At 36.2% G+C, this 15,434-nt stretch overlaps 1 protein-coding gene across 1 annotated transcript; it reads right to left on the bottom strand.

The window, feature by feature from the left end:
- Nucleotides 1–163: 163 nt before the first annotated feature.
- LOC135581029 (protein-L-isoaspartate O-methyltransferase-like) lies at nucleotides 164–15,225 on the bottom strand. Its single transcript, XM_065190492.1, has 4 exons — nucleotides 14,980–15,225; nucleotides 11,524–11,794; nucleotides 1,709–1,873; nucleotides 164–663 (listed from the first exon to the last, which is right to left on the bottom strand). Exons 1-4 carry the CDS (start codon nucleotides 15,208–15,210, stop codon nucleotides 413–415), a joined length of 918 nt encoding a protein of 305 aa, XP_065046564.1. The 5' UTR covers nucleotides 15,211–15,225; the 3' UTR covers nucleotides 164–412.
- Nucleotides 15,226–15,434: the final 209 nt, after the last annotated feature.

Below are 15,434 nucleotides of genomic sequence, written 5' to 3'. Positions count from 1 at the left end.
ATAAATCCATCTATCTTATAGGGTAATTTATTTATAACATGAGATTAAACTGAGATATCACAAGACCCAAAAAAAAAAAAACTTGGACATATCATAAAATAATGATGACCAGCTATAACTGCCAAGGGGATTTTGCAAAAGAATACTCCAATGGGCAGTCATGTACACCAAATGCCACTTTATAAGAGTAATTATAGGCATCCAGTATATAAACAAGAAGCCATTTCTATTTATGGAGAAAAAACACAACAGATATCTAATCGGAGAAGCACAATCTGAAGAATGCCCATACACAAATTTATTCAGCTTGTCTTGCCGTATATTCCTTTTGATTTTGACCAAGTCTCACAAATGCTTCTGAGCTACATGGTTAGCTCGTCATCAGGATACTTTCATCAAAATCATAACTTCATTAGTTGCTATGCAACTGAGCTGCTTTACTAGTCAGCGGAACATAGCGTACTGATGTCTCGCTTCGAATGCTCACTGAGCCATCCATCTTCTTGTCGATCACCTGCAAATCCTGGAAAACCGTTCCTACTGGGATCACCAGTCGGCCACCTGGCTTCAACTGGTCAATCAGTGGCTGAGGAATCTCAGGTGCAGCAGCACCAACATGAATGGCATCATAGGGTGCCAGATCTGGCCATCCCTCTCTTCCATCTGCAGTCAGCAGATACACCAGTCAAATGCTTTTTTTTCACCTTAAAAAAAAAAGCGACAATCTAATTGTTAATAGTTATCAGTGGCATTACACAACCCCATCATTTGATGTAATCTGATCTTCATAAATTATTTTGCCAACACAAGACATGATGCTAATACCTGATGTATGAAAAGCTTCTATTATAATCGAGGAAACAACCACCTCATTCAAGATAATTCACTCATAATTTTTAACACATCAAACCTACAAGAAACCTCTGTTGATGAGATTGAACTTATCATGCAACAATCTAGAAGACCACAATAATTCAACTAATCACTCGTCCAGGCGCAAGTATATTTGTGAAGCTCTCTTTCCTGTCATCTACATCAACAAACATATTCTGACTTATCTGTATTGTTTTTCACCCTTCTTTACCATTTTTAAGTTGCTATTTATCAAGGAACCCCTTGTTTACACAGAACCATTAGTGAAGTACCAACTCTCCATATAAAATTTTGTAATTCCTATTCTTGCTTACATGTAACTATTTTCAGTGTAACATTCTTGGATAGCATTAGTTAGTTATATAGTATAAAATGATGAAGAAAAGCTAACCAGCTATTTTATTTTTGACAAGAATTGGCCAGTGAAAAAAATGAAAAATAAACAAGCAATAGAATCATCCTTTAAGATGTGGATATAAAAAGAACATTCCTGTTTGAAGAAAGTGCTAATGTACCAGGAGGATAGAGGATACGAATTGCTAATGTAAAAAAATAATCTTTCTTGCATTCACTTCTGTAGGAAGTTACAATTAATAATAGTTATGTTTGAATCACAGTTAAAGGTCACCGACAACTGAATATACAGATGAACATAAGGTGTCATGCATAGATTTCATGAAGAAATGGATAAACACAGAAATAGAGAAAGATGCAAACCGCAAAATCATGTGCTAGAGTTTTCATAAAATATATATTTAGTACAATTTAAAAGATAGGTACTCTCATAACAAAATTTGTTCAGTTTTTGCCATAAGAAAGGCTATGTTCAGCATACCAGCAATATGCATAGACAGTGAGCCTTCTTTCAGAAATGATGATGCTGCGCTATTCTTAATGTTGTTGATTGAGAAATCAACTAGCTCAGCAATGTGTTCAACCCCTAGAGCACGACCTTCTGGTCCAAGCATCATTGCAAAGCATGCTGTTAAGTAGCCAGTCCCTACAGAAAGGATAGATGGCATAATTTTTTCACCTCATACCATTTGTTAAATAGGTACTTTTTCAAGCAAAGATGTCAACTTCCATGCTAAAACCTTATATTTCCTGTTCATAGATCCATAGAATTTAAGCATCATGAAACTATGATAAAAAAACATAAGCATAATAAACATAGATGCATCTTGCAAATTATTCTCATGATGCAAGAGTCCTTAGTCTGATGCATATTAGAAAATAATTATTTGGTGCTACGTCATCTTTTGCCATACAAGAAGCTAATACAACCTGTTGAAGTGTGAGAAGATGTAGACTAGATGATGTAGTTCAAGACCACAATCCTATTCAGCTCTTAAAGGTCTCAAGTAGTTTGCATAACAATGAAAATTTCAAGTTAATTCAATCCAGTTCAGATCTTGTCCCTATCAAAAGTTTTGCATATTTCTCAGAAACTTATCTCAAGAGAATGATGATTTGGGACAGAGCAAGTAACAATGATCGCAAATGGAAAAGAATGATAAAACAGCAAGGGCAATTGCATCCTTTGCCATGTCTAATATGCTGTTCTTCTCTTCACAAGCTCAATTAACAATTCTAAGTCTGCAGCCAGATGCTACCCTGTTTGTATTAGCTTGGTCAGACCCCTTTTTACATCATCCTATAGGAAATACAAGAAGTCAAATCATACAAGAACAAGTAATCCTACACAACCCATTAAAATCAGTGAAAAATGAAACAGAAAAAGCAACTCCTGATTAACACCAAGCACTCTTCAGCTCTATTCAAACAAATCACAAAGTGACTTAATTCAGGAGATGAAAAGTTCTCATGCTTATGCGTCAACTAGTCTCCTATGGTCATCCCTATGACATAATTGTAATTTTCAAGGAAAAAATGAAATATAGTCAGAGGCCCAGAAAGAGGAGAAAAGCATATCTTTGTCCAACTTTAAATGGCCTGCCAAAAATCTAATAAGTGCAGCCACTTTTTTCTTATAGATCACGCTCATCTGAATATAAGCAGATGACCAGTCGCTCTCTCCCTACTGCAAATTGTGGTCCCTGATCATGCACTTCATTTTTTACTTATCTCCCATGACATGGGACGATAAAGACAAAGACATCCTTTAAAACATTAAGAACAACTATTACGTTTTTATTTTTTAATATGAGCAATGATTATGCACCTAAGCAAGCTACAAAAATGAAAATAGCTTACCTTGATCATATTTTTTGCTCATAATATGATTCAAATTTATCGACCCAATCAGGATTGCAACATGCCAACATCAATTGATAAACCCGATATAGAAATAAACTATTCAGTCTGCAGTTGTTTCAGACAGATATGATCGATCAGCATCCAATATTCTAAGCTTCTTCCTCATAATCACCTTACTACGGACATTATTGAAAACTGCTTAAACCATATTCTTACAAGTGTTTGCCAGTACATGTCCTCTAGGAAGTAACAAGTATAACTCAATTCACAATGCTTCATTTAATTCAAGGTGTGGTGAAGGTTAGATATAACAAATATTGTTCCTACTAGGGAATTCACCGGCCACTTGAGCACTCGCCTAGGTGCTCGAGCAAGATGAGGCGAGGCCTGAGCACCTTGATGGTAGGCTGGGCAGGTGTCTGCAATTGGGCATTACCTGATACTGATTTGATCGAATCAGATGAGTGATGCTGGTTCGATCGAGCCAGATGACCCATTGCATAAACCACCATCCACCCTACGCACGAGATTGACCATGACCACCTCTTTGTAAAACCTTGTGCTAGTGGCAAAGAACAGCTTCCTCCTCCCACGACATGGCGAACCTTCCTCCTGCTGCAAAGGTGATACTCCAGTGATCAACGAGCAACTTCCTCTCACACAACGACCCTCTAGCAACTTCTTCTCACAGTAACTCTCTCTTCTTCCCACCTTGCTCTCTCTCTCTCTCTCTCTCCTCACCCTTCTCCGTCGCATCGAACATCGTCAAGCCTCCCCAACGACTCCCCTCCCTCAGCTGAGCTTCCCTGAACCCAATCAATCCCCATCTCTCTCCTCATCCTCCTCCTACCTGATTCCTCCACCTCCCTCTTCTCCTTCTCTCTACTTGTCACCCTCTTCTTCCCTCTCACTTTCCCCTCCCTCTTTCTCCTCTATCATCACCCTCTCCCCCTCCTCCTCTTGCCTTGACTCCTCAATACTTCTTCCCCCTCTCCTTCCCTCTCACCATCCCCTCCCTAATGTAAAACAAAGCAGGGAAGTAGAGAAAAAGAGAGGGGAAGAGAAAGAAAGAGAAGTGTGAGATAAGAGAGGAGAGTAAGAGACTAGAGAAGATGCAATTCTTTTCATTTAAATCTGAAAATACTTGATCCATTGACAAGCTCCACTATTTATAGGGGCTTAGGAGCCTTAGTATACTTAATGAAGACAATGATCCTGAAGAGTAATCTCCTAAGGAATTAGTATGATTTTTAGAAAATCAAAATGTGACTTCTAGGATATCTTAATAGTAAATGAGTGTACTTAATACAAAAGGAATCCCTAGAAAGATCAAAAGTTTTTTTCTTTTAATTTTCAACACAACTCTTAGAATTTCTAGACCAACTAATTGATAACTTTTTGTTGACTTATTTGCCTAGAATAAACTTTTGTAAAATCTTTTGGAAAGCCAAATGGTTCCCCATCATTCTCCCTTGATGGAAAAGAACTTGACTCAGAGAGTGATATGGAAGGTATTGGTCTAATACGTCTAGTGCAAAGTCACAAAGTTCCTCCAAAGTAATCCAAGTGGCATCGGAAATTGGACGATCATGCCACTTAACAAGAAAGTGTTGAGTAATACTAATAGCAAGCGTGACAAGGCGATCACCAAGAATGGTCTCTAGGTCATCCTTGTGTTGTGAGAAATCAATGCTTTGGGAGGATTATCACCTATAGGAACACCGATAGCCAGAGGAGGAGTGCAAGGTCAGTGACACGTTGGATTTCCTATAAATGTGGCAGCTCACTAGGTAATTTCCAGGGTATAACATCAAAATATTAATCTAATAAAGACTTGACCTCAGGAGTTAAGTCAAGAGTAGTGCAAGTTCTAGGAATTTCTCTAGCAATGATAGCTACACAAAATTTGTTGTCTAGGCTCTCTATTACAAAAGATTTAGGATCCCATTAAGTGGAGTCCCTTGGTGGTTGGGGCTTATGGAGGAGACTTAAAAATTCTTGATTTGTCCTTTTCTAACAATTTTGCTAGTCACAGGATGATGCTTTTGCCTTGTATGGAAAGATATAGGTGTTTTCTCTTCTGTAATTGGTAGCATCAAGGTCATACAACCAAGGCCGACCTAAAAGAATGTGCGCAATGTCCATTATTAGGACGTCACAATAAATCTCATTTTCGTAATCACCCATTTTGATTGGTACTAAACATCTCTCGATCATGGGTAGAGTGGTTTTGTCAGCCTAAGCTACTTTGAATGGACTTAGATGTGACTCTACCTTAAGGTTTAGTCTCTTGATAGCAGATTTTGAGACTACCTTCATAGTGGTACCCCTATCAATAACTAATTTGCAAGTTCTTTCCCTGCTTCGAATAAAAGTATGGAAGATACTTGTCCTCTTCCATTCATTGGAATCACTAGAAGTAGAGAGAATAATGCAGACAACATTAACATGAGCATCTTCAATTTTTAGTTCATTTTCATTACCTGAGTAGGCTTTGGGATCAACTACTTGGTCTACTTCCTCAATTGAATCTTCTGGTTCTTGTTTTAAGATAAGGGTAAATGGAGGACAATGAGAGATAATGTAACCTCTATCATGTCAATAATGCACTGGATTGAAGACGAACTAATTTGAAAATCAGTAATTGAATGAGTTGGACGATTCATAGCAGTGATTTAAAAAACGCTAGGCGCCAAAAGGCGCCAAGGTCCAAAAACGCCCGAGTCATTAGGCGCTCGCCTGAGCGAAGAGAGGCGTTAAAATATAAAAATATATAATATAATTAATAAATATAATTATTTAAATAAAAAATATGCTATTAAATTAAGAAAATCGAGTACAAAATCACAATAAATAAATAAATCATAATAGTATTTTTAATTATTTAAATAAAAAATATACTATTAAATAAATAAAAATTAATAGTATTAAAATCAAAATAATATATTATTAATCTAATAAATAAAAATACTATTATTAGTATACAGTTAGCAGTATACTGTTACTATACTGTTAACAGTATAGTGAGAAGACCGAGGCTGCTGAGGCAACAACAACGGTAACAGGCGACAGCCGCAGCTGTAGCGGGAGCGACGAGCGGCGAGCGACAGCGGGAGCTACGAGCAGCAGCGGCAACGGCAAGCGACAACGGGAGCGGCGACAGTAGCGGCGAGCGACGACAGCAGCGACGAGCAGCGATTATGGCAGCGGCAAGTAGCGACAGTAGCGGCGATCAGCGACAATGGCAGCGGCAGCAGAGAGCAGCGACAGCGGAGAAGAAATCTCAATGGCAAAATCGCAAGTGTTAGGGTTGGTGAAGTCGGGGAAATCGCGAGAGGGAGCCTGATATTGGTGATTTAGTTGGTTCGATTGAACTAACTAAAGCACCGGAGACCAACCAGACCTAAAAATCTGGTTCGGTCGCCTGGTTTAACCCAGGCGCTCACCCGAAGCACCCGGCGCCTGGGCTCAGGCGAGCGCCCAGGCGGCGCCTCTTTGAAGCGAGGCACCTGGATATAAAGCGAGGCGCTCGGGCCTCGCCTCGCCTCGCCTCGCCCGAGCGCCTAGGCGAGCGCCCGAGCGTCTATTGAAATCACTGATTCACAGTTAGGCCAGGATTATTACTAGTAGTAGGGATTTTTGACTTGACAAAGCTACTACTTGGGGTAGATTGGATAATAGTTCTATTGTCGAGAGACTGAGAAGATGCTCGACAAATTGAATAAAGTTTAATGTACTACTAAATCTCAAGGGCTCATTGGGAAGCTTTCTCCATGGTGTCAGGGAAACTAAGGGAGACTTCTTGTTAAATATTAAACCTCAACCTATTAATAAATCTTCAGACCCTCTTCTATTGCGCCAAATATTAAACCTCAACCTATTAATAAATCTTCACACCTAAGTACAAGTTCCTCAAATTGGGCCAAATATTCTACCACACTAGAATTCAATTGTTTATGGTTTATTAGTTGTTCAATCAATTGGCTTCGAAAGTAAATTGATAAATATTTTTCTTTAATTTTTTATTTAATGACTTCCCATCAAGTAATGAGGGGCTCTCGAAGGTGTTTGATACTACGTTGGACATGTTGCCAATATTTCCTAGCAGATCCTATCAATTTTATTTTTGCAAATCGTACACATTCAATATCAATCATTCCATACCACTCAAAGTAATCTTCCATGCTATCTAACCTGTCAACAAACACATTTAGGTCAAATCTACTGTCAAAGTTCGACACATCCACTTTGACTCTTCTAGCCATTTGCCCCAGATTGTCAACAATCGAACTTATTCGCCCATTACTCAGGTTTATGGATTTATAGTACGGTTTACGAATTCATCATCACAGTCAAAGGCTTAGTCATCAGGAATTGTTGGAGCATGATTATGAACAAGTGCCCTATAAATGGACCTAGGATTTGTTCAAATTGAGGCTTAGGAAATAGGTAAAATTCCTTAATTTAAAGACATAGATTGTGATGAATAAACATGTTGCCTAACTAACTTATCAACCTCCTCATTCATGAGTTGTTTTTCAAGATGTTGGAGAGCTGTTAAGACTTTGGTCATTTGGTCATATAATCGGTTCAACATTTTGTCATGATCTGCTAGTTTGGTCTTAAGGGTTTCTACCTCACTTTGTTGGTTTGAATCCGGATTGGATTAATTTTCACCTTGCCAAGTCACAATTCTAATGCTATCAACAAATTACCTTTTGGTAATAAGATTGTTAATTGATGCAATACATAAGATAAAAATGCAATGTTTCAAATGGTTCTCACATTTTGTTTTGTTTTGTTTTTTTTTTTTTTTTTGAGACAACTTTCATGGGTTCAAATTTTAGTAGGTTGTAGTTATAGCTAAAGGGGAGAGAGAGGGTGATACATATAAAAAACAAAGAAAACAAGGGGAGAAGCGATAAAAACCACGTCTAATGAAATATACAATTTTTCTTTCCGACAAAAAATTATATTAATAAAGTTTTTAAAAATTTACCCAGCACCGAGAACTGTGGTTCACCAATTCCATAGGGCTAGTCACCCCAATGTCCAACTCCATATGTAAGGGGTTGACGTTGGAGGTGTAAGGATAATTGAGTATTAATCAAAGTTTTTGCTACTAGTTGAAACCCAATGGGGTAACAGGATAGGTTTCTTGACGAGCTCTAATACCAAACTGATATAGAATAAAGCAAGGAAGTAGAGAGAAAGAGAGAGGAAGAGAAAGGAAGAGAAAGAAAGAGATGTGTGAGATAAGAAAGGAGAGTAAAAGACTAGAGAAGATGCAATTCTTTTCATTCAAATCTGAAAATGCTCGATCTATTGATAAGCTCCATTATTTATAAGGGTTTAGGAACCTTGATACAATTAATGAAAATGATTCCCAAGAGTAATCTCCTAAGGAATTAATATGCGTTTTAGAAATCCAAAATGTGACTTCTAGGATACCTAAATAGTAAATGAGTGCATTTAATACCAAAGGAGTCCTTAGAAAGACGAAAAGATTTTTTTTTTTTTTCAATAGAACTCTTAGAATTTGTATGCCAACTAATTGATGACTTTTTTATGATTTCTTAGCCTTGAATAAACTTATCTGAAATCCTTTATAAAGCTAGATAGTTCAGCGTCACTCCATCTTTGTCCTCGTCTACCATCACCCCCTCCCCCTCCCTCCTCCCAGATGGCTCCCTTCCCAATTGATAGTCGTGAGCCTTCCCAGACCCCCAACAGCTCCCCCGTCCTTGCTCCTATCCAATTCCTCCTCCTTACTCTTTTTCTTTATTATATTTTTAAAATTTTAATATTTACGAGCTTCTCGTTTCACTTGGGCGAGCACTTAGCACCATGGGGATTTTGCCACCTTGGTGCCTTTTAGGATTTAATTCCTTCGACTAGTTCAGAGGATAAAAATGACCTCCCAACGTAGACACATGGACACCTCAATGACCATGTCATCAGCCACCTCGACGAAAATTATGCTCAACAATCGAACTACCACCCCAAAGGGTGTTAGGCTATATCATCAAACAATTTAACGATAGTTATGCCAGCTTAATAGTCAAACTACCACCCTAGAGGTGCTTAGGTCATGTCATCAACCGCCTTGGTGGTCGTTATAAGACCTAAGCGATCGAACTACCACCCAAAATTGGTTAGGCCATGTCATCGCCACTTTGACAACAATTATGCTACCTCAGCGATCGAAAGTGTCACCTTAGAGGCAATTAGGCCACATTATCAAGCCCCCTCAATGGCTATTCCAACTGTCCTAACTACGAATGGATAGAGATCTCAAACTATTAATTAGTATTTCTCTGTTATTATTTCTCTCTCTTCAACACCTCCTAAGCCCACTACACTTCGAACACCTCACTGACTTGAGTATCCAATGGATCGAGTCGGGAATCCCAAACATCAATCTTCTATAGATGTTCATTTGACATCTCGAGAGTGGCGATTATGCATCAACTACTCAAATCCACATCAGTTTAACCATCCCCGATCGCTTTTCGAGATATCAGGTTCTACTACCATCTCGAGTCCCCAACTAAGTCAGGTACTTTGAAGATAACAATTCCTACTAAGTATTTGAGTTTATAATGTTTGGATGCAATGCCCAAAACATTTGGTTTTGCTTGAAGCTTGGGCTTATAAAAGAACAATCTTGGAATAACCAAACTAGTATCTACAAGGAGTGAATCATCAATTAAATGGCGATATTGGATACAAAATTGAGGGATTTCTTCTAGAGTTCAATATTTCACCCTGATTGTGAGCAACTCCCCTCCTTATCACTGACAATGTCACCTCAAAATGCCATGTTACTACTTCCCAGTACTAAATAGGTCAAAGGAAATAATTAACACTTAAAAGCAAGTAAACTACAAGGTATATTTCATTTTAAACAACTTGGATCGATCATCATTGGTTTCTTTTCTGTATTTAATTACCAATGGCAGAGTCCTGAAAAAATGATTTCTTCTACCATGTCGATGACATGAATCATGCCACCGCCACGAAGAAGTCTCTTATTTCTTTTATTACACATGTATGCTATTTACAAGACTCAAGACCTTTACACTAAGTACAACCTTATCATGGATCATGGTGCCAAGGTAGAACCTTTATTTTAAGACTCCAAGCAATTATAGTTGGATATTATTGTTTTCAAATTTTACAAAATTATGAAAAACCAGACAGTCCACTTTCAACTGTATTCAGAAAACTAAAAACATTATGCACCACACTATAACCATCTTCTATAAAATAATATACTAAGGTTAAACCTAAACCTACATCCATGTCAACAAGTCATGATATCCCAACTATTAGTGATGGCCTACATAGAAATCTTCCCTCTATTGAGCTATGTAAAAAGAAATAACTCTAGTTAAATCAAGAGCATTCATACCTATATCCATGTCAAATACTCAATATGAATTAGGCTTTATAGTTCTGTGCACAACAACCTGGGAAGCATGGACAATTCAAATATGTGCTATGTCCTTGTAAAATCACTGTGGTTCATTAAAACTTGTTGGGTATAATACCTTATGTCAAATACTGGCAACAATTATGTCACTGGGACATTTAATTTAACATTAGATATATCCATTTCGCATATCTTTGTGAATGTTTGCTACTGATATAAGTGTTATGATTCTCATACAGATATAATATATGATGATCATAGATTCTCTAAATTGTATAGAGTATAAAATTATCATAATATATTGAAAATGTATATGCATAAATTGCCATGTCAATTTGTGTCATATACTACTTTATAAAATCGACTGTGCAAGTGTACGACTATCATGTCATGTCTATGTACATGACATTCCAATTCTTTCTAGATAAAATTTAACAGAAAATAAAAAACCTGCAATATGGACCCTTTAACCAAAAGATCAAGAAACACAGGATGAAGGATACTGACAACTCCAACAGAACTACTAGCATAATTGTTCTAAGTCTCGAAGAACCTCGTGGTAGCTGCAATTCTAACAAAATAATCTCCATTAACGCATCAACAATGTAGAACATGACTACATGAATGTTGCATAAACAAAACCTATGTTAATTAAATAAAGTTTCAATAATTTCAAGAGCCAAGAACACAAAAAACAATAATAACTTAATCATCGAAAGAGTCAAAACTTAGACCGGAAGAAATAAAGACTGCTCTGAATGAAAGATCCTCTGGATTCAAAGATTGGCAATGCTTTTGCTAATTTTAAGGACTTGCTATGCAATGTCAGCAAAAATATTATAAAGATAATTGTTTAAGCTATAGATGCCACATATATCCACATCCAGTTTTTTTTTTCTTTTTTGCATCCCTGTTAGAGAATAATGAGTGAGGGAAAAAATAAAAAATATATACAAAATAAGGGTGACAAAGCAGAACAAACAGATATATAGATGGACCTGAACCAACATCCAAAGCTCTCATTCCTGGCTGCAGATGCTCCCTCAGTAGCTCTAGACAAGCTGCATGCATATGAGGTGCAGAAATAGTTGCATTATAACCTATCAGAATAGGGGTATCAACATAAGGTGCGCTGCCAGGAGGTACAAATAACCCCCTGTCAATTGCCTCCATTACTTCTGCCACTTTCTTTGACTTGATTATTCCATACAGCTGCAAACGTTCTACAAGTTCTTTGTTTCTACCAAGTGATCCACTAGTCCAAAGCCTCTGTAATGGTAATAACATCAATGCAGCTCATCATCAAATACTTACATGCTTAGAAAAACATGTATGTCGATATTAATCCTTGAATTAAGATCTCATGATGTAGGAAATTATTAGATGCTTATAAAACACAACTTCTGGAAGAATAATTGTTGAATACCAAGAATTAACCAAACTAAGTCTACTTAATCTTCTCCTAGAAAGGCCTTTAACACCAGTGCTACATGGATAGAGACGTGAGATTTGATACACACATGTAGTCAAATGCCTAATCTAGCAAGGAAAACAAAATTCAATAAAATACTTATTTGTGATCACATCAGAACATGAAATATCAGAAATTCACAGTATTGAAATAGTAGAAGTTCGCAATATCATAAAGTATCATACTCAGATTGTTTAACTGTCTGATATTGAAATAATTGTTAAAGATTCTGACATATGTCCAATTGCAAACACAGACATGCATCCCACATGGCTTATAGGTGTGGTACTTATCAGTGGACCTTCTAAGTTATGAGACATATATGAAGTTTAAACCAACAGCTTGATTTGACATCTTAGAACAAGTCAATGTTTCTGAAGAAACAAAAGGCACAACCACATATTTCATTGCAAAGTTGAAGGTAGTCTATGACAACATCTGAAGACAATGCATCAAGTTTAATGTAAAATACCCTATCACGGAAAGCAACACACTTCATTTAAAGAAGGAAGCAAGATACACTCGTACTAGAGGATCATACATAATGAGAGAATTTACAAATAAGGAATTGGTGAAATATGGTGTCATATGTTTTGTCCCTTTATCTCTATTCTTACAAAGTGCGGATATATATATAAATATATATATATATATATATATATATATATATGGAATGAGGAAATATATATATATATATATATATATATATATATGGAATGAGGAAAAGTGTAATGACATCTTTGCAATCATACATAAAAGATGAGACAGTCAACTTCGTCATCCGCTACATGGAACAAGACACTATTTAAACCTAATTTTTTTGGTCATAACTCCTCCATTGAGTTTGATATAATAGTTGTCTTTGGGTTATATCAATGCATTGCAAGATTGGTTCCTAATCTTAAAACTCAAGATAAGATCACAAATGAATTGTCTTTATGTAAGAATGCTATTGGTCTTCTTTGAAATTCTTATAGTAATTTGGTCGAGGAATACTAAGTATCCAGGTATTCGTAAATTCATATAATTAAACATATATCCATTTTTAAAGTATATTATTGCTAACGGTTTATAATTTGCAGCTAAGTGGTGGATTTTATTTGAAAATTCCACACTGAACTTGCAAGTTGCAACAATTAGCTATCAAGATTCAAAATTTGACTTGTAGTGATGTGGGTTATGAATGCAATTAGAGTATTTGTGTTTTGATAATGTTAGCATAAGAATCAAGAACAATCTAGTTTCAACCAATATTGATAGAATTAATTGCATCTTTAATTCGTATGGCATGATAGATACATACAAAGAAAAGAAATTAATGGCTAGATCTTGTCTATAAAAAATATAATCAAAGGTTCCAGGCTCATTATAATTCGTGAGAGACCATTGGTCTTATTTTGTTAGATGATATTGATGTTTCAAACGAATAGCTGGTGGGAGTTTAATTCGTTTAACAAGACAGATTCATACAAAGAAAAAATTCTGTTAAAGCATCAATGATTACACCATCTTCTCTACATAAGATATAATCAAAGACTCAAGGCTCATTATAATTTGCAAGATAGCATTGATCCCATTACGTTAGGTGATATTGATGTTTCGAACATATGGTTAATGGGAGAAATTACGAGCTTGTAAAATAATAAAGATAATCTTGTCTTTGATGATGACAGTTTGATATAAGGAGATGTAGCTAGAGTTTCAAATGTTTGAGAAATGAGAGCATATATAAGACAACTCACATGAATACAAATGCCTCAAGTGTTCATTGCCTGTAATTGTCGAATCGAAGAGAAGGAATCTTATTCTGATAAAGATGAACAAAAATATATGAATTAGCTAGAAAGGAGGATGGTGAAAAGATTTACGATGTTGAAGATGATTAAGTGGATTCTAACGATCGTTGATGTTAATTTTGTTTTATTTCGTTATTTTTGTAATTAGATTTGGACAATATAATTTGATACCTTAAATAAATAAAATTTGATATGTCAGTTTTAATTTAATGATCATATTTCTCAATAATAATATATATTTAAAATTTTAATATTCATGAGCTCCTAACACCTCGGACATTTTGACATCTTGGTGGCTTTAACTACGTTGATAAGGTCCAATGTCATTAATTAAACCTCAAGTTTTTTTTATCTAGCAAGACCTAAGTCATTAAACTTCTCGAGCTTAGATGACGAAAAGTCATCTAGAGCCACTAGGAATTTAAGAACATTTCCTAAGAGCATAAGAACAATGTTTAAGGACTGCATCAAGGATCCAAGGTTGTTGATCAGTTTTGTTTCTTTCAATTTTTGAGCTTTGTGAGAGATTATTATTATTATTATTTTAAAAATAGAATCCCCAATTTTTTTCTATTTATCATTTTCTTTCCCTATTTATTTATATGTTTCTTTACAATCTTTAATCGTGACCATTACATTCATCAATTAATATTAATATTTTATTAAATTTACCAACATCATTGACCTTCCACCATTTGGATGATTATTATTCCAAACGATTGATAAGCAATAATGATAGTAAATCATTAAGATTATCAATGAATGTATCAGACATAATAAAAAATAGTAAATAAACAAATAAGGAAACGGAAACGGTGAATAGAAAAAAAAAAAAAAATTGGGGTTTCAGTTTTTGAAATAACAACAATAACAAACGGGAGGATTCAAGTCTGGCATATTCTGGAGAAGGGATTCTGAGTACGATCTTATCTGCTTGTTGTTACTATTCTCAAATTATAGGTTTTTTTTGTTTTAGATGAACCAAAAACTATATAAAACACCACAGATTAATCATCGCCCGTATTCTCTAGCAAGAATCCATCTTTTTTTTCTTGAGAATTCAATTCTCGGTTTGTCTCTTGAACCATCACACCATGAAATACAAAAGAAGATCAAAAAAGGCGCTGTATACTTAACACGAAAATGAAGATGAGCAAAGGAAAGAACGAAATTAATAAAAAGGGGACCTCCATTCGTCCGAGGAAGTGATGGGTTTGGGGCCAGCGACCAACGAAGAGAGAAGAAGAGGAGGAGGGAAGGCGACTGGAGACGGCACAGAGAGAAGCAACAGCGGCGACGAGGAGGCGCAGAGGAGAGGAAGAGCGGGAGGAAGGGTTCGCCGTCAACACCGACACCGGATTCCAAAGCGGGACGACAAAGAAGAAGCGGCGGCGGAGACCATACGCAAGCCGAAGCATCTGTCTTTATTAGTAGTGTCTCTGTTTCAATTTGTTTCCTTATTTAATATTTAAATATTTATTTTTAATCTTCTTGTTAGCTTTCCAGTTTTGGCTCATTATATTTGTTTTTTTATTTTATAATATAATCAATTATCTTTCGCCGCCCACGACTACCCGCATGGTCCCCGCCATAGCTTCCAATCACAAAAGATCAGTTCCTCCGCCGACATGGCCGTCGCGAA

Source organism: Musa acuminata, chromosome BXJ1-1 (genome assembly GCF_036884655.1).
Source record: "Musa acuminata AAA Group cultivar baxijiao chromosome BXJ1-1, Cavendish_Baxijiao_AAA, whole genome shotgun sequence".
NCBI lineage: Eukaryota > Viridiplantae > Streptophyta > Magnoliopsida > Zingiberales > Musaceae > Musa > Musa acuminata.
This window is presented reverse-complemented; position numbering and strand designations above follow the sequence as displayed.